A 19,678-nucleotide genomic window follows, 5' to 3' on the forward strand; every position below is an offset into this window, starting at 1 on the left:
TAACTTTATTTAGTTGACAATAAGGCCCATGCCATCCTTCGTCCAACTCGAGAGCATTAGGCTGAGCCCATGTGCAGCTGGAGAAAAGCAACACACACCCTGTGGAGGTCCCAGTGGATGCTCCTGGGCATTGGTTTCATCTGGTGTCTGAGTGTGTCATAGCATATACTGGTCTGTATCTTCATTCATTCATTCAGCTCACAACACAGCATTTTGTTGTTGTTGTTGTTGTTGTTTCATCTAACCAGCATTTTGTTATGTGACGTGCATCGTCTTGTCTGTCTCGACTGGTTCTAGAACAGCGCTGACCAGCAGGACGTCAGAAGGACCGGTCACAACCGTCTGAGGCCTGAAGGTACAGAGAGCACAGAGAAAATTATTATTATTATTATATCTTTATTTAAAAGGGACCATGTACAATTAAAACATAAATGTCGCCATTTGATGCACTGTACCAGATTGTAGCTACAGTTAATTTGCATCTGTAGTCCCTTGACAGACTAATGGGAGGAGTCAGGAGTAAGAGCAGGAGGATTTAATACAAGTATGAATATTATACTAGCCATGAAACTTGTGCCGGACCAGACCTGTATGATATATATATTTGATATAGGTCTATACACATATGTATCTCTCTCTTTATATATTTATATATAGAGAGATATATGTATATAGCCCCTTAGGATTGGGCACATCTGTATCTTCTGTGTTGCAGCTCGTACACTCCACAGACAGTTTACTCCTCTCAGCTTCATGACCTACATAATTCATCCCGTCTCTAAAGTCGACTACAGGAGGTTTGTTGCCTTATAAGGTCATATAAGATGATGGATCCTATTACAAAGGATAGATTATACAATGCTTTACCGTACAAATACTATTAATAATGATTGTTCCTGGCCTCTTTGTAGCAGCAAACAAAGCTTTAAACAAAACGCTGATGTATCGCTAAAAGTTGGTGCAAGGCTTCTATGCTTAAAATTAAAGTTATTTTTTGTTGCTAGAAATAAGATTAATGTTACTCCCATTAAAATTATGTAATCAACCCTGATTTTAATCTTGCGGATGGGTTTGTGTTTCTGAACTTGTTATTCCCCTTCAATATCTCTCTATTTTTCTCTGGACACTGTACGTTTATGAATGGCACTGTACCAATCAAATACATAATTACAACGTCACAGTTACTGAAGATCCAACAAGATGCTGTATACCAGAAAGGAAGTTGCTTAGCGCTTCGACTTTGCGTCGCTGACCTTTATTATGAAAGCGTAAACCGGATGTGGATATGGTTGAATCACATTACTGTGACATTTCGCCGCTGAGGCAACATGGCGAACGCCAGCAGAGGAGAAATGATGCGAGACGTGGAGTATTCTTCTCAAACAACCGCCAGGAGCGACGCAGACATCGACAGACGGCTGGCAAGTACCTGCTCTCACGCTGCGTGACGTTTATAAACTGGTTTCGTACCTGCTAACGTGCGTGTCACGTAACCTCAATGACCGCTAACGTAACACGGCACGTTACGACTGTCGCAGCAGCGCCAGGTGTATTGGTATTAACCTAGCTAACGAGCAAACTAACTAGCGTTAGCTAGCTAGCTAACTAGCTAACTAACTGTTAGGTTAACTAGCTAACTAACGTGAGCTGTGAAAACGCTCCTAACGCTGGGTAACTTAGTAGCGTTTTTTCTTTAAACTGTTGTTTGATAAACTTTAAATCTTTTAAGACAACTTGGTACTGACCGTAATCGACTAATTATGAAATGAACATGACTAGTACAACCACAATTAACATTGACACAATCCAATGTTACTATCTGATATATATGAGATAGTATATATTTTACACACACACACACGCACGCACGCACACGCACGCGCGTACACACAGATGTTATGATGCGTGCACATAGGATGCTCATTCTGCAGTACACCATTGTAGAGGGCGCAATGTAAAAGAGATGCTGAGCATATCAAGTACAACATGGCAGATCGTGGAGACTGGCCCGCTGCTCCCTCCTCTTCAAGGACCTCAACTGTAGTAACAGCTGGACGTTTTGTTTGGTTGACAGGGAGGGACTCTGATCGCGGTCGGTCTCTGTGCGGCTGCTGCAGGTCTTGCGGGTAAGAATAGTTTGATACAAGGTCCGTAATTTGCCAAGAGGACATTTGGAAATTGTGTTTGTCTTTTTAAGCTGTTCTCATTTGATCCACAGGCCGCTATGCATTCCAGCTGTGGAAGCCTCTTGGACAGGTCTTCTCTGAAACCGTCAGGAAGATGCCCTCATCCGTGAGTAAATATGTCACGTCCTGTAAATCAGCATCCAGACCTATTCCTTGTCTTTTTTGTTGTGCACATTGTAGATGGTTCATAGAAACTCTTGAGATGCCTCAATCGCCAGAGTTTATCTCTGGCGATTGAGAATCAAAGCTCTAATCCTGCTCTGTCACCACAGGCGTTCTCATCATATTACAAAGGAGGTTTTGAGCAGAAGATGTCCAAACGAGAGGCCAGCCTCGTTCTTGGCATCAGGTAATGAAATGTGTTGCGGTTTGTAATTCTTAAATGTTCTCTGAAAACTGTGAGTGACTGAGTGCTCAGAAGAACAGGATGATTGCTCACATTATTGTTCATTTTTATTTCTCCAGCCCAGTCAGCACCAAGGCCAAGGTACGCGAGGCCCATCGGAGGATCATGGTCCTGAACCATCCAGATAAGGGTGAGCTTGAACTCTGACTGTCAAAGTGACGGCTGCAGTTACCGCTGTGCTCGGTCTGGCTGTCCCACCAGGGGGCAGGAGAGAAACACCCTGGGTTGTTAGTATTTCTTAAAACCAGTCAAAATCATTTGCAGAATAGTGCTGGGGGGAACTCTTTTTCACGTGGAAAGGCAAGCTCTGGTCTGGGATTGAAATGGTAACCCCCTTTATATGCCTTTATCGTTGTGTAGGTCGCTGGCTCGGAGGTTGTTGTGGCGTTACATAGAGACAGGGACTTAGAAAATGATAATATGCAGCCAGCTGAATGGGAGGAGTCTGATATAGGTATGTTTGAGTGTTAAAGGAGTGATCCTGGAATCAGACTTGTGTTTGTGTCTCTTTGTGCGCAGGTGGGTCGCCGTATCTGGCCGCTAAGATCAACGAGGCCAAAGACCTTTTTGACAAGGAAAACCGGCAATGACCTGCACAGTTAACGGACACTTTAAAGACCCCCAGTAAAGTAAAGAGCTCCGCTCTGTGGCTCTCCTCCATCAACACAAATCATCCACTCTGGCTCCTGGAGGCAAAAACCTTCATGACAAGTTAACTTCTCAACGTCGTTACTTATCTCCACATTCATTTGTCAACATTGTGAACGTATAAATACGTTTATCAACCACGGGTGAATGATATTGACTTTGAAATGACTCAACATAATCTCATATACTCATTTTGAGTGTTTAGGTGGGTAAACAGGCGCCCTCTAGTGCAACAATAAATGGCTTGTATAAAGGGCACAAATGTAATGTCATATATTTAACCCTCCTGTTTGACCCCATTTAATGTTTACCATTTCTAAATATATGATTGACATTATTTCTTTTGCTTTATATTTCATGACTTCCTAATTTAATGGGGACAACTGGGTAATTGTAAAATGAACATGTTTTCAATGTCCTGTACTCATGCTGTACGCATTGGGCTTTTTTAGCTGTATAAAACATAAGAAATTTACATTTTGTTTTGGATGATATTGAGGTCACTAGAACACGCAATTTATAATCTTCAAAAAAGCTTTAGGCTCCTAACCTAACATAACCATAACTGTAGGAGTATGAGAATGACGTCGGGGAGGGGAAATATGGATTCCTTGAAGATATTGATGGTTCATAGAACATAGGGGTGGAGCAAACAAAAGTTTGCACAGCAGCCTTCTAAACCATTTCTCTTGGTGCTCTTTCTTTGTCTCCTCAACTAAACACGACTAAGGAAAGGTTTTCTGTCAAAGAGGTGTTGTCACATCTCTTTGACCATGAAAGTGACAGAGAGGAGAACGTGCCTGAGAGAGATGATGTTGAGGAGGTCTCTGATTATGAGGCATCCTCCTGATAATGAGACTGTGTTGACCCTGTTGTCTCAACCACCAGCAAACACACTACCTTCCAAAAATGAAGTTGTGGTCTGTCTCCCCACTTTAACAACAGGGTTGCAATTAGTGCTGCTAATGTCATCAAAATGGTTCCAGGCCCACCCGAGTCAGCCATGTCCAAGACATACAATCAGCATTTGAGCGCTTCATAACACCATCAATTGAAAAGGATATACTTAAGATAGTGTGTGTATGTGTGTGTCTGTGTGTCCGTGTGTGTCCTACATTGGGTGGCTCATTCTGGCCGGAGTGTGCCAGTCAAAAGGTGACACAACTGCCAACACTGGTAGGGCAATATTTCCAGCCACCATGTCTCTAAACACATTCCATGTTTCCTCTACTACGTACGCTTTGATGACAGAGAAACAAGGCGGGGCCGAAGAGGGTGTGACAAACTCACAGCATTTTGGGATGTATGGCTCAATCGGGGTCAGCAATTACCCTAAAATGACATAAAATCCTTCAACATTTTTTTTAATTTGTTTGCTTTTCTTGGTCAATTGACCCCAAACCTAATACATGATACTATTCTTGATAACATAACTTATTTTTCATTGCAAATGTTATAGATAACAAAATAATATAAAGCCATTAAGACACCGTACAAATATATTTGGTATTCTGGATTTCAGGTGGGTACATAAAGTACAATTTGAATTAATCATTTCCTGGGGGTAAAATATGTTGGTACATTAGAAGGTAACAGGAGGTTTAAGGAGCAGGACAAAGTTACACTATTTCTATGTTTAAACAGTTAGTGTGAAAGTGGTGAAACATTTTTTTTAAATAAAGTTTATTTGAAAACATATACAGTAGTTGTGTTTGTATTGTGAGTGGCTGGTTGAATAAGCTTTACACCAATAAAAAAAACACCTTTGACATCCACTTTAAAAAGCTTCTTTATTTGGAGGATGATGTCATGTATATATTATTGGACAGAGAGCAAAACGCAGTATTTAGCGGTTACACTTACAGCAGCAGTTATTGGTCAAAGAATACCGACCAGTCGCGGTAAGTTTTGTTTGGAAAAACAAAGTGAAAATAAATAGAAAAGGGAATTGTTCTTATTCTGATGTCTGCATCAGGGAAAAGCGGCATTACGTCATAAAGACAGCGGGCCTATTTAAAACAGCGACATGGTCATCATGGAAAGACTAATGTTACAACTACAAGTCCCAGAAACCATTTCAGGGAACGTCCAATCAGGCGAACTCGAGTTAAAATGTTTTTTCACCATAAATCAAAAATCGTTCTCCTTTTCTGCACGTTTCCACTCCAGTATTAATGTGGTCGAACCTGTAATATATATATATAGAGGCCGCGAGAGAAAATAAAAAATTTGTGCACAAAACTCAATAATCAATGCTCTAAATGTAAAATCGTATTACACATTTATTTTCATCTTAGTTTGTTACTGTATCCCGGGGTATATCCTCGGGTCATAGGAGGCCGAAGTAAAACGATATCTTGTTTAAGGTGGGACGTTCTCTTTGGGACTTGTGGTTGTCTCCACAAGCTGCTTTGCTTAATTGCGCATGTTTTTCAGCCCGGAGAGTTCCGCGCCTCCCCCAGTCACCTGACGCACCTGTGGGAGAAACATACAGGGCCGCTGACACCTGATATGCTGTGGCTCCGCCCCTCCTGTACAGGCCAATGAGTTCATCTGCCCTCAGGGGGGGAGGGGGAAATAAAAAGGGGGCGAGGAAGCAAGAACAGCGAAAGGAGGCACGGACGAAAACCTTGGTAACCGTGTTAGCACCGTGGAAGCTCCACCCACTCAGGTGGACAAGAGGCATGCTGGGAAAGAGGAGGCGGCATCAACTATAAGTTGAGGAATTCTTATCCAAACATTATTATACAGCCGGCCTGTCGCCAACGGAGCATCCAGAGACGTGAATATGAATAGTTCCAGTATTTTACAGCTCCATCTGGACGGCGTTCATGGCAGGAAAACGGTTAAGAGGGCGCCGTCGTTCCAGGGCTCTCACAGTTTCTGCTGATCGGAGCGACGAGGATCACATCCAACATGTCTCCCCATCTTTCAGGAAGGGTGAGGCTGATGGGAAATGCAGTCTTAATATAGAGAAATAGCAGCGGCAGGAACGAACTGCTGGGAGACGGAAGCAACCGGTCGCAGCTTTTTCGGTAGAAGTTAATCAGCTGCCCTTCGCCAACGAGCTTCACTGAGGCCGCTCGGGTTAACGCCCACTAGCAGTCCTGTGTGGCCCTCTCTAAGTCTTCATCCTGCTGCTCCTCCTCTTCCTCATCATCTTGCTCCTCTTTCTCGCTCAGTTCCTCGCCGATCACGTCCAGCCGCGCCTCCTTCCCGTTTAGCACCCCCACCTCTTCCTCTTCCTCTTCCTCTTCCTCCTCCTCCTCCTCCTCCTCCTCCTCCTCCTCGTGCAGCTCCACCTCCTGCAGCTGCAGCCGTCGCTCCTCCACCAGCAGGAGGCGCTCCCTGACGCCCTCAGCCGCCGCCGCCGTGTCGCTGGGACTCCCGAAGTACTGCTCGGTCCTGAAACGACATGGATTTCGAGTTAGGAGTTTGTTTCACATTGGGAACTCCCCTCCTGAGTGGGCACCAAAAAAAAAAAAACTGACCATTGAATTTTAGGGTTGAAAGCGGGTATAATCAATAGTTACAAAGCTCTAAGAACCCACGATACACAACCTGCTCAGCATCGAACAGCTGACAGATACAGTTCAGCATAGCAAGTTCACCACATAATGTCAGCATGGAAGGTGAATAAGTGAATGTTGGCCAACTGGCTGAATAAAATAATAATAATTATTAATATTATTGCAGGTTTAAAAAAAGTGCTAAACTTAATATTCAGAGCTTTAGTATAGCAGCAAGCCACTATTCTCCGTGTAAAGGTATAGTGGAGAAATGTCTACATGAGCAGAGTGAGTGAGTGAGTGAGTGAGTGAGTGAGCGAGTGAGCGAGTGAGTGAGCGTACCCATCAGGGAAGATGACAGGCAAGGTCAGTCTGTCCAGCAGAGTTTTTCCAGAAGAGTCGACTTCATCCAAAGCCTCAGGGTCCACACATTCCTGCTGCAACACCTAAGGAAAAAAAAAAAGAAAAACTATGAAGGCAAATTTTAATGTTCAACGTCCAGGGTCCAACACAGCTGCTTCATGTGCACATGCCACAATATTTTTTTTTTGAAAACAGACGGTGGGGGGGGGGGGGGGGGGGGGGGGGGGGTCAGTCTGTCTGTCTCTCATCCCGTCTCACCCTCTCGGCGGCCGTGTGGAAGTTCATGGCCAGCTCCAGTCTCTGCTGTCGCTCCTCGCCGCTGACGCTGAACTGTTTCCAGATTCGGTTGAGCCTCGGCAGGGTGTCTCCGGACGAGCGCGTCGTGCAGCGCAGGGACTGACAGAGGACGACGGTGGCCTGCAGCAGCTGGCGGCCGTAGTCGTACGTGCTCTGCGGGGGGGGGGGGAAAGAGGAGGTGAAGGACGGAGAGCCGGCTGTCAGCATCAATCTGTCCGTTTTTTCCCCTCCCCCGGACTCTTAAGAGTTGACATTTATTATTGCTGTTGGGACGCGTCTCACCTGAGCGACGTCCACAAACTTCCTGTGTTTGTCCAACATGGTCCTGGACTCCTGAGAGTCATCGCCCAGTCTGACGTGGGTCTTCAACAGGGCGTCCAACAGCTCGCCGAGCCACTCCACTGACTGAACACACACACACACACACATATATATATATATCATACCTCATCAGTACAGGAAGTACTGTTGTGTGTTGTTGCTGTTGTCCTACCTGTAAAGCGTCTTCTTCACATTTGAACAGTTGGACCATCTGTAGCATCTTCAGCCTCCTCACGTCCACCATGTCCTCACACCTGCAACACACACACACACACACACACACACTTCATTCACATATCCTAACTAATAGTGTCGCTATAGCAAGATACTCCATACCTTCCAAAATCAAATCATCATTAAGCCACCATTTTATCTAAAAAGTCGGAATACTGTTTAAGTGTTGCCAACCCCCAAGTTACTCCCTGCTTTGCCTTGAAAAGATGAAAAGAAGAAGAAGCAGAAGCAGAAGAAGAAGAAGAAGGCTACCTCTGCTTGCGGAGCTGCAACTCCTCCATCACGGTCTCGACGTGCTGAGCGCTGTCCTGCTGCTCGCCAGCGGGACTCTCCTCCGCCTCCTCCAGGGGCCACGGCGGCTGGGTGCACATCTGCTCCATCAGCAGTCCGCCCTTTTGGCGCAGAGAGGCGAGACCTGCCTCTGCACGGACAGACGTAGACGCACGATTAGCGCCACCGGAATACTTTTTTTTTTAAAAAGCGTTATCGTGTCGGAGGGACGTTCGCGGAGCACGTACCGACAATCTGCAGCTTCTCCTCCAACAGCTTGAGGTTTTGTTGAATGGAGGCGCCGTCGGCTGGAGCCACGTCAGCACAGAGCATGCCCAGCAGGCCGTCCAGCTGCTGGGACAACTGCAGAGGCACACAGAGCGGTCATCATTCAGGACAAGTAGCACACACTTTGGGTTTCACGCCACTTGATCCACATTCGGGATTCATCCATGGAAGATTTGGCTTTTAGTTTGTGATTGGAAGATCTTTCCACACTTTTAATGGGGCTAGCTACCCCCCCTCCCCACCCCGTCTACAGTCTTTGTGCTCAGCTATGCTAAAATGTCCCGAATCTACCTTTGTACTAGATGTTTCCTGTGTGTGTGTGTGTGTGTGTACCTCTTGCGTGGTGCCGTGGAAGCCCTGCGCCGCCTGCAGGACGTGCTGCCGGCCCTCCAGATGAGCCGCCTGCTGGTAGCAGACGTCGCTCAGCTGCTGCTGCAGCGCCTTCAGCTCCACCACCTCCTCCTCCTCCCCGGCGCTGAGCAAGGCGGCGATCTGCTGGTTCAACTCCACGTACACCGCGAACCACTCCTGCACAAAGACACACACAGAACAGAGCCCGGTGAACTTTTAGAATATTTAGTCTGACATCTTTAAATACGCCACGATAAGGGACGCTTTCAAGAGTTTGACACGTTAGGAAATACGTTAATCGGCACTCTTGCTGAGAAGATTGAGAACCCCCCCCTTCACATTGGACCCAGATTTGTGGGTCCAATGTGAAGCTGGAGTCGGGAAACAATTAGCGTAGCATAGCATAAAGGCTGGAGACTGCCTACTCTTAAAACTCAACTCAGATCTGTATTGAACCCAAAATCTGAACCATCAGCTTGTCACATAATGTGTGTGTGTGTGTGTGTGTGTGTCCGATGCGTTGCATTACACTGTGCTGGCTCTCGATCTCCTCGTGTTTCTGCTGCAGAGCCTGAGCCGCTCGCGTCGAGTCCCCGATCGCCTGCTGAGTCTTCAACAGCTCTGAACCTGGACCCTGCAGCCAGGTGACCACCTGAGAGAGGAGAGGAAGAACGCACACTTAGGGATCTGCTTTAGATAGTTCCATTCATTTGTCTCCCCTCCAGGGAAACCAGGGCTAAAGCAGCTGTGTGAATTAACTCAACCGTCATTAATTATATTATCCATATCTGCATGTCTCCATATCTGCGTGTGATGCCTCAGAAATGTCTATTGGTCGTTGTTGAGTCTCTGAGCTGCAGTGCAGCAGAGTGACCAGCAGGGGGCTCTCAGCCTCTACTCCTCTCTCTGCGATGGCTCTCGGATGCAATCTTAGAGGTTCACTGTCCATAAATCTATTCTTTTGTACAAAATAATTCACAAACAGTTTTCCACAAATATATTTATATTTTACAGCCAACTGAAATAGAAAAGTTCAATCAATTGGAATTCAATATTAAAAAAATGTATCAAAGTATAACTGAATTTACAAATTGGGTAATAAAGTCATTAAGTTGGAGGAGAGAGAAGAAACGCATTTTAAAACAGGAAGGTCAAAATCAAAGCACCATTCACCAGAGTACCACACAGTCCTCAGTATCACCGAGAACGATCATCCTGATGCGTGTCAGTAGTATCATGATTTAATTGTATTTATCAGGTCAGGGATGCCTTAAAGAACACGCACACACACACACACACACACGCACAGCGATCCAGAAGTAGGCCATCCACCCCACCTCCCCAGCCAACCTCAAATCCTCCAGGCTAGCGACCAACATGGTTCGGTTCCCATGGCAACCCCGGGCTCATCTCCAAGACAGTGGTGTTACCCATCAGCCCCTGCGGCTGCAGGAGCCCCAGTAACCTCAGTGGAGTCTACTTCTACAGAAGCGCTGCTCACTGATACCGTTGCTGAGGGTCAAAGGTCAAAACCGGATGATAAAAGAATCGGGGAAAGACTCCAGAGGCTACTGTAGCCCTGTATATAGCACACAGCGGCTTGACTACATGTAGACACACGGGGGAAACAGCTAGTCTGGCTCGGTCTAAAAGGTTTTTACAAACAATTCCACCTACCATTAATGTCTCAGCCATGTTTTAGTCTCGCTGCACTTTGCAGAAAGAAAATAGAACCCAATCATGAATCATGCCCAAGGATTTATAGATAGAGACAGAGAGCCACAGCTGTGTGTGTTACCTGCATGACCTTGGCGTGGATCTCATCCAGCTGTGTGCGTTTGTTTCGCTGCCTGCAGAGCTCCTGGTATCTGGTGTACTGCTCCCTGAGCGAGTCCAGCAGCTTCATCACCTGAGGCTGGGCCAGCAGCTCCTCCTCCATGGGACACCAGGCTGGACCTGGAGGTCAGAGGAAGGGTCAGGCGTGAAGAACGGCAGGAGGAGGGGGGTTACAGGCCAGGACGTCGCCTCATCTCTGGTCTGATTGTACAAAGTGGTTATACCACTTGTGTAAACTCAAACACTGCAGCCTTGTGTGTTTCTGTTGAACATGTCATCCTAAAACCACAGGCCGCAATCTGCTGCCTCCACTTTCAGGCTTTACACCAGATTTGTGTAAACCAGGCTGCAGGGATTTGCCACCAGGTCCAGCACTGACGCTGGCTGATGCCCAGGACTCTAGCAGTCTACGCAGCACCCTCGCCCACTGCGTCGCACTGCGGTGGAACAACCGCAGTGCATCCGAAAGGCATCCATCCAGATGTCGGCGCTCGACTAACACAGTGACATCTGGATGACTGACAGCTGCTTCCTCACCTCCCTGGCCTCCTCCTCCCTCGGAGCCGTTGAAACGCCGCTGCTGCAGCTCTGAGAGCAGCTCATGACCTGCAGACAGACAGACAGACAGACAGACAGACAGACAGACAGACAGGGGTGGAAGGGTTTAGATTTAAAAGCCAGTTATACAAAAAGCATCTGAAACAATACCGCGTCAGTGTTTGTGTACATGCTGCAGAGGGAGGATGGTGGCGCCACAGACAAAGACTCCTTTTCTCCTCCCCGCAGACACAGGCCGCTCAGTACAGTGAACAATTGTGTACATCCACGCGTCCATCGTTTATCCATCGCTCATCCAGCCCTGGCGTCCATTTACCTCCAGGTCCTGGTGGCAGCCGACGGAGCAGCCAACAACCCCTTCTCTCCATTTACATCATATATATATATATATACACGTTTGACAATTGTTACAACCTCTACTGTGTTCAGAAGACTGCAGTTCAGTCAAGGTTTCACTAAAATGTTTGTCTAGTATCATGGCTTCCTCGTTACGCTGAGTAAAACCAAATTTGGTGTTTTTCTTTCTTTTCTTTTTACAGGATCTGTTTCAAGCAAAAGGTTCATGCGGGGTCTTTAAATGAGCCACATGGACAAAAAGAAAAATGTTAAGCTTTGTTTTGGTTGCTGACGGAAGTGTTTGTCACACAGGATAGGATGTGTTCAAGGACCGTCGGAAAGACAAAAATCTGTTGATGGGGGTTTACAGCTTCTGGCTATGATTAACGGCGTAATTTGGCCGATTTTTCCCCCACCAAGAAAAACATGCTTTTCCTTTCTGCAAGCGGGCTTTTGGGTTCAGACGGATACACATCCACCACATGAACTATCATCCTGAACCAATTAGTGAGGAGTGCAAATGGGGTATAAATCCTCCAGCAGCAGGTCAACATCGACGCCGACTTAGCCAGCTGCCCTCCCTCCCTAAAGCATCTGTGACGGGGGACAAAATCCAGTGTCCTCGTTCCCAGTAGCGCTGCTGTGGATGGAGAGTATCTATATAGTATTTAGTAAAAAACTATAGTCGGTCTCAGACATGAGGCCAACATGTCTGAGGGGATAGATAAAAAGAAAGATGATATTTACCTGTCTGAAGGACAGTCTCAGGGTCAAAGGACGGCAAGAGGGCGCAGTCAGCTGATCTGCAGAGGACAGAGAGACACGCAGAGTTTCATCCGTCTTCCTGCCTTAAACTGTAGCTCTGTGTGTGTGTGTGTGTGTGTGTGTGTGTGTGTGTGTGTGTGTGTGTGTGTGTGTGTGTGTGTGTGTGTGTGTGTGTGTGTGCGTGTCTGTGTGTGTGCGCACACGCGTACTTCTCCTTGTCCACCGCGCTGCCCTTGTCGCCGTCGTTGATGATGGTCAGCTCGTCGAGCAGCGACGTCGACTCCCGGGTGAACTTCTCGAAAACCTGCGGCGAATGAAACCCATGTCAAGCCTGTGAACGTGTCAAACGCGTGGAACCGATTCAAAGCGAAAACACTGACCAGCCTCTTGTTGAGCCAGTCGTTGTGGTCGTAGTCCAGACTTCCCCCAAAGTCGTCCGTCAGCTGACAGGGTTCAATGTAACGCGTCAGCTTATTGGCCGACACCAGGATCACCTGACGGGAAGCACAGACACAGTGAGCTGCAGAAGAGACACCGCACCACCAACGCGGCATGAACGAGGTTCGGCACCTTTACGATCAGACTTTTAAATGACATCAGATTCTCGGGGGTGTGAAACACAAGAGATCTACAGAGGTCTCCTTCAGCCTCCCAGAGCCCTCTCTAAATCTGGAGAGAGAGAGAGAGAGAGAGCTCACTGGTCGTTGGCAGCCTGCGAGCTGATTCGGATCAGCTTTTTGCAGAAGAGCGTCTCTCGTAAGTTGGCCGCCGTTTGTACGTTTGATCCTTTCACATGATCACTCGAGAGAAGCACTCTGACCTGCGCTCTCTGTGGCCGGCTTGCTTTACACACCAACGGACCGCCAGACAGCTGGTAGCGAGCCGCTCTTTCTGCTGTCGCTGCAGCAGATGCTGCCGGAGAAATTGGACTCTGCTCATCGTGTAGTGTGTGTGTGTGTGTGTGTGTGTGTGTGTGTGTGTGTGTGTACGTGTGTGTTTATTCAAACGGTAGGTCAGGCTCTAGAGCAGCTGTACGACACACACCCCACTGTGACATTTACACACTCTCCATAGATTAGATGAGTCACATTTCAACACCGTCACCAGAATCTCCCTTCCAGCAGCTGTGTGTGTGTGTGTGTGTGTGTGTGTGTGTGTGTGTGTGTGTGTGTGTGTGTGTGTGTGTGTGTGTGTGTGTGTGTGTGTGTGTGTGTGTGTGTGTGTGTGTGTACTTTAAAACCAAATGAAGAAGACGAGCCCTCCAACAGATGTGTATAACAAACCCAACATTACACTCTTGCTGTTCACTGGACGTCGCAGCGTCTTTGATACGCACTAAATGTCTACTAAGAGGAGCAACTTTACAAGTTGCCGCACACCAGCCAACTTGGTCCCGGTTACCGTGGCAACAACCATAGAGCCAACACGGCTGCAGACATTTGGGTCACAGCGACTTCTGATCTCCATCAGTAAACCCATCTGTTGTAATAGAGGAGGAGGATGGCCGAAAACCACGACGCACAAACACACAGCTCAGGTTTCCAGCAGCAATCAGGACAGTTAATGATGCTCAAGGTTATCATAACTGGCTCAGTTTATCTCTCTGTTTGATATCAGTTTAACAACACAGTGTGCGTGTGTGTGTGTGTACTTTTGGAACAAAATGTCATCAGAAGCAAAAACACAGAGACTCTTTGTCTCTGAGGTTATCTCAAAAGCTGGATAAAACCGGGTTTTTCACACTGGTTCTTCTGGTTCAGAACGCCTTTTAACCGTGGTGGGATGATATGAAACCCTTTAGGGGGGGGCCAACAACTGGCTGAGAAGTGGGGAATCAACACACAGCCAAACCAGGCGGCAACCTCCGGTTCTTAAAAGTGCAGAAGTGCCTTTCAGTGCAGTCTCTCTAATGACCACCAGAGGGCGATTTCTCTGGTTGTATAGAAGCCTATGAGAAAATGACTCTACTTCTTACTTGATTTATTGCCTCAGTAAACATTGTAAACATGAGTTTATGGTCTCAATCTCTAGTTTCAAGTCTTCTTCAAGACAACATGATGTTCAATTAGTAAATTATGGTCCATTTATACAAATATGTTTTTGGGCGGGGCTACAAGGTGATTGACAGGTCCCACCGAGTCCCTCCTCCGCAGTCCAAATATGGATTCCGCCAAAAAGAATGTGAAAGAACGGAACAATAACTTCTTCCAGTGTTGTCGATCCCACGATGGTTTATTTCCTCATACGTCCTTAAAAACAACAACCTGGTCATCCATCCAATAGTTGCTGCAATGTAAATCTGGACCAAAGTGGTGGACCAGCCCGAGGGCCGACATTGCCGTCTTTATAGCCGTGCCATACAAAATTACATAGTTGGTCCCTCTGTTGCTTTTTTTAATGACAAACTGTACATGTGCAACGTTTCAGTTCTTAAAAAAAAAACAGTGGAAACACAAGAAGAGTCCAGGTCAGGAAAGCCCCGGTGACAAGTTGCCAAGTTCCCACAGGAGTGAACGGCAAATACAACTTTGAGGCGGCGGCTGAGAGACTCACCTCGAAGCCCAGGCGGTCTTTCTCCTTCCAGAAGCAGAAGTGCGTGACCTTCTTGTCCCAGAATTCATCCGGCTTCACCACGCAGACCAGAGACACCTCGGCCGGAATCACGTTCTGAAACGGCAGCGGTGGAGGAGTCATCTTTTTTTTCCCTTCTTTTTCTTGGCTTTTTCAAAACACACGACTGGCATAAAGAGTTTGTACCTGCAACATGAGCACCACAGTCTTCACGATGTTCCACTGAGACTTCCGTCCGTCCACGATGACGGTGAAACCCCGAGCCTTACACTTCTGACTAAGAGAGAGAGACAGGGGGGGATCATTTATTTTATCATCAGTTATGATTGGACTCAAGTCGATACAAACCATATCCAATAAAAATATATTATTGGCCCGCATACAAGACGTTTGTTCTGGATGTTATTTAAAAGTGAAAAATGTAGATTGTATCACATTGGACCACACATTGATGTATTCGCTGCATCAGCTATATACTGTATATATAGTGTAACACCAGCTCCTACAGAGGGTGCTGCACTGTTTGAATTTAAAACAGTGCATGTTATTTGTTGTGGAGGAAATAAATTCCTCACAAGTTATAACGAGTCGAAGGCATCTGCCGACATCATTACTGCAGGAATAATTTAAAAAAAATGGGGGATAAATCACTCGTCAAGCTGACAAAAATATGTCTGACAGACATGTGTGCGATTAAACAAACAAGTATTGTAATGTTTCACTTTCATGTAAGAAAAGTATTCCCGGATGGGAACTCTCATTTTGGACTGAGAGAGTTTTTATATCTTCACAAGCAGCTGTTGGAAAGAGAGGGCTTATCTAATAATCAGGGTGGTCTGATGTTCGGGCCAATACGAGATGTAATAAAGCGGAATCATCCTTTAAGCCCCTTAAAAGTACAGCTGACCATGCTGGATTCACACGCGGCCCGGAGCCGACATACAAAGACCCAGCAGCGCCTCAGCGTCGAGTTGACCCTGAATATACCTGGGGATGCTGAGCAGGTAGTCCAGTGTGGTGCTGAGCTCCTCCATGCTGGTCTGGTCTGAACTGAGCGGGATGGTCAGGATCAGACCACTGCGCCGGTCTTTGCCCCCTGAAGAGAGACAGATCCAAAGATTACTGTCAGGGCATGTCAACTGAGATTATAGAGTCCTCACATGGAGACAAGTTGTCTCATGCTCTCTGTGTGTGTGTGTGTGTGTGTGTGTGTGTGTGTGTGTGTGTGTGTGCGTGTGTGTGTGTGTGTGTGTGTGTGTGTGTGTGTGCTTTACCTGACAGAAAGGCCAGTTTCTTCTTAAGGATCGGGAGCATGGTGGTTGCTTCCATGGTAACGTTGGACATCTGGACACAAATAAAAGGAGGATTCAAATCGGACACTGGTCTGCAAGCTCACACACTAATCCACAATACCAGTCACTAGTCCACAATCTCAGTCACTAGTCCACATGCTCAGTCACTAGTCCACAATACCAGTCACTAGTCCACAATCTCAGTCACTAGTCCACATGCTCAGTCACTAGTCCACAATACCAGTCACTAGTCCACAATCTCAGTCACTAGTCCACATGCTCAGTCACTAGTCCACAATCTCAGTCACTAGTCCACATGCTCAGTCATTAATCCACAATTTCAGTCACTAGTCCACATGCTCAGTCACTAGTCCACATGCTCAGTCATTAGTCCACAATCTCAATCACTAGTCCACATGATCAGTCACTAGTCCACAATCTCAGACACTAGTCCACATGCTCAGTCACTAGTCCACATGCTCAGTCATTAATCCACAATCTCAGTCACTAGTCCACATGATCAGTCACTAGTCCACATGCTCAGTCATTAGTCCACAATCTCAATCACTAGTCCACAATCTCAGTCACTAGTCCACAATCTCAGTCACTAGTCCACATGCTCAGTCACTAGTCCACATGCTCAGTCACTAGTCCACAATCTCAGACACTAGTCCACAATCTCAGTCACTAGTCCACATGCTCAGTCACTAGTCCACATGCTCAGTCACTAGTCCACAATCTCAGTCACTAGTCCACAATCTCAGTCACTAGTCCACATGCTCAGTCACTAGTCCACAATCTCAGTCACTAGTCCACAATCTCAGTCACTAGTCTACAATCTCAGTCACTAGTCCACAATCTCAGTCACTAGTCCACATGCTCAGTCACTAGTCCACAATCTCAGTCACTAGTCCACAATCTCAGTCACTAGTCCACAATCTCAGCCACTAGTCCACAATCTCAGTCACTAGTCCACAATCTCAGTCACTAGTCCACAATCTCAGTCACTAGTCCACAATCTCAGCCACTAGTCCACAATCTCAGTCACTAGTCCACATGCTCAGTCACTAGTCCACAATCTCAGCCACTAGTCCACAATCTCAGCCACTAGTCCACAATCTCAGTCACTAGTCCACATGCTCAGTCACTAGTCCACAATCTCAGTCACTAGTCCACAATCTCAGTCACTAGTCCACAATATCAGCCACTAGTCCACAATCTCAGTCACTAGTCCACAATCTCAGTCACTAGTCCACAATCTCAGTCACTAGTCCACAATCTCAGCCACTAGTCCACAATCTCAGTCACTAGTCCACAATATCAGCCACTAGTCCACAATCTCAGTCACTAGTCCAGAATCTCAGTCACTAGTCCACAATCTCAGTCACTAGTCCACAATCTCAGTCACTAGTCCACAATCTCAGTCACTAGTCCACATGATCAGTCACTAGTCCACAATCTCAGCCACTAGTCCACAATCTCAGTCACTAGTCCACAATCTCAGTCACTAGTCCACAATCTCAGTCACTAGTCCACAATCTCAGTCACTAGTCCACAATCTCAGTCACTAGTCCACAATCTCAGTCACTAGTCCACAATCTCAGCCACTAGTCCACAATCTCAGTCACTAGTCCACAATCTCAGTCACTAGTCCACAATCTCAGCCACTAGTCCACAATCTCAGTCACTAGTCCACAATCTCAGCCACTAGGCTTCACATTCAGCTCAGTGTGTGATGTCGTGTTGTTGGTTTTTCACTGTGTGGAAGTGAATCATGTTTGTTGGTGTACGGGTCGACGTCAGGCTCGACTTCAAGTTTGCTGTCCTAACTTTGCAAAACAAAATGTGAAAGAATGAATACAATAAACTGAATTGTTGTCAACACAGATGTTGGTTTGACGTCTGTGTCTGTTTCAACTCTCTCTCTCTGCACTTTGCTGGTTTCAATTTCCTTTGTTTTCATTTTTTTATCATGCAAGGATAGATACTGGTTTATATGCTAGTCTCTTATCCATTGCGCCGAGTTAGATGGATTTGTTACCTTTGTTCGCCCTGTTTCTAGTCTTTATGCTAAGCTAACCGTCTCCAGACATGAAAGTGTTTTCAATCTTCTCATCCAACTCTAAGCAAGAAAGAAATATATATATTTGTTGACTGTGCATTTGTTGTTCATATTGCCTTAAATGATTATTATTAATAATAGTTCTGCCCAGTTCATTTACTCGTTATGATTTGGGACACAGTAGCAGGTGAACCACACTTTGATATTGTACATGCATTTAACTATCAATATCACCTCCTTTTATGACATTGTTTCTACTTTTACTTTATGTTATAGTATGTGCTTGTATAAATAGTGTATTCATACTATGTTATGCCATATATATGTTAGTATGGAGCATTTCAGGCACAAACTGTTTCTCAATCTTGTCCTGACGCAACTTCGAAATACTGGACTTGATATCATTTGCCACAATCACTGACTTTTCTCTTTATCTCAGCTTGTATTTGTTGAGTAATGTTATGTCTATGGCCCTCATGTTTACATCGATTATATGTTTTGCTAATATGAAAATGGAGTTGAAAAACAAAGTTTAACCCTAGTGGTTGCTGTTTAAGTGATAAATAGTATTTGTAATAGATAAATAATTACAACCAAGACACTTAGTTCTCAGGGGCTTTAATATATATGTATATTGTAAATATGTTATGTTTACTTTCATACTGTTAATAAGCATTTGTATTGTTTATGTTTTGCCGAACTTCAATTCCATTATTTGATACGAGTGTTATTATAACCCCCATCAGTCGTATTATTAGTGGTAATAAATGAGTCTGGTTACTGCAGCACCAGTCTTGCTGCAGGGGTTCATCTTCATCCTCATCCTCTACCTCCTCCTCCTCCTCCTCCTCAGCTGCCTGCCTGCCTGCGGCCTGGCTGCAGCGGCAGGACGGCCCGGCACGGCTCGGTTTACCTCGGCTTGGTTCGGCTCGGCCCACAGACACAATGACCTACATTCAGCAGCTGAAGGCTGCGGCTGCTGCGGCTCTGACGCCCCCTCGCCTCAGCCTCAGCCCCGCACGCAGTATCGACAACTTCGGGATCGATCAACAATAAGTATTGATCGGGTGGCTCTTCTTACCTTTCAGTTAAATCTGCAGCATTATCCTGTCCCGATTCTTGTCCTCCTCCCTGCCCTCCTCCCCTCCTCCTCCGGTGTCTCTCCTTCTTCTCTCCTGCAGCTCTTCCTCTCCTCCTCCTCCGGTCTGATTTGTCTGCGGATTTTAAATCTGTTTCCCATTAAACACTGAAGATCCCAGTTTGCTCTCCGATAGCTTTGAACAACAGTGGACGCACATAGGGAGCAGGCGGTGGAGCTCGCGACTCTGCGCAGCCTCAGTGAATCCCAATAGAGGAGTAGGACTTCCGGTAAAGCAACATTCAAA

The 19,678-nt window shown here is 46.2% G+C and overlaps 2 protein-coding genes across 2 annotated transcripts; one reads left to right on the forward strand and one right to left on the reverse strand.

The window, feature by feature from the left end:
* The first annotated feature begins 1,289 nt into the window (after positions 1–1,289).
* Positions 1,290–3,715, forward strand: dnajc15 (DnaJ (Hsp40) homolog, subfamily C, member 15). Its single transcript, XM_034562084.1, has 6 exons — positions 1,290–1,421; positions 2,075–2,126; positions 2,219–2,292; positions 2,459–2,535; positions 2,652–2,722; positions 3,112–3,715. Exons 1-6 carry the CDS (start codon positions 1,329–1,331, stop codon positions 3,180–3,182), a joined length of 438 nt encoding a protein of 145 aa, XP_034417975.1. The 5' UTR covers positions 1,290–1,328; the 3' UTR covers positions 3,183–3,715.
* A 1,297-nt stretch (positions 3,716–5,012) lies between these two features.
* sestd1 (SEC14 and spectrin domains 1) lies at positions 5,013–19,651 on the reverse strand. Its single transcript, XM_034562083.1, has 19 exons — positions 19,375–19,651; positions 16,214–16,283; positions 15,927–16,035; positions 15,126–15,216; positions 14,922–15,035; positions 12,749–12,862; positions 12,578–12,672; positions 12,351–12,406; positions 11,247–11,315; positions 10,672–10,829; positions 9,403–9,525; positions 8,856–9,050; positions 8,483–8,597; positions 8,217–8,385; positions 7,903–7,984; positions 7,692–7,814; positions 7,371–7,562; positions 7,092–7,195; positions 5,013–6,645 (listed from the first exon to the last, which is right to left on the reverse strand). The coding sequence occupies exons 2-19, from the start codon at positions 16,281–16,283 to the stop codon at positions 6,339–6,341; spliced, it is 2,286 nt and encodes a 761-aa protein (XP_034417974.1). The 5' UTR covers positions 19,375–19,651; the 3' UTR covers positions 5,013–6,338.
* Between the last annotated feature and the right edge of the window lie 27 nt (positions 19,652–19,678).

The sequence above is a fragment of the Cyclopterus lumpus genome, chromosome 21 (assembly GCF_009769545.1).
Source record: "Cyclopterus lumpus isolate fCycLum1 chromosome 21, fCycLum1.pri, whole genome shotgun sequence".
Taxonomy (NCBI): Eukaryota; Metazoa; Chordata; class Actinopteri; order Perciformes; family Cyclopteridae; genus Cyclopterus; species Cyclopterus lumpus.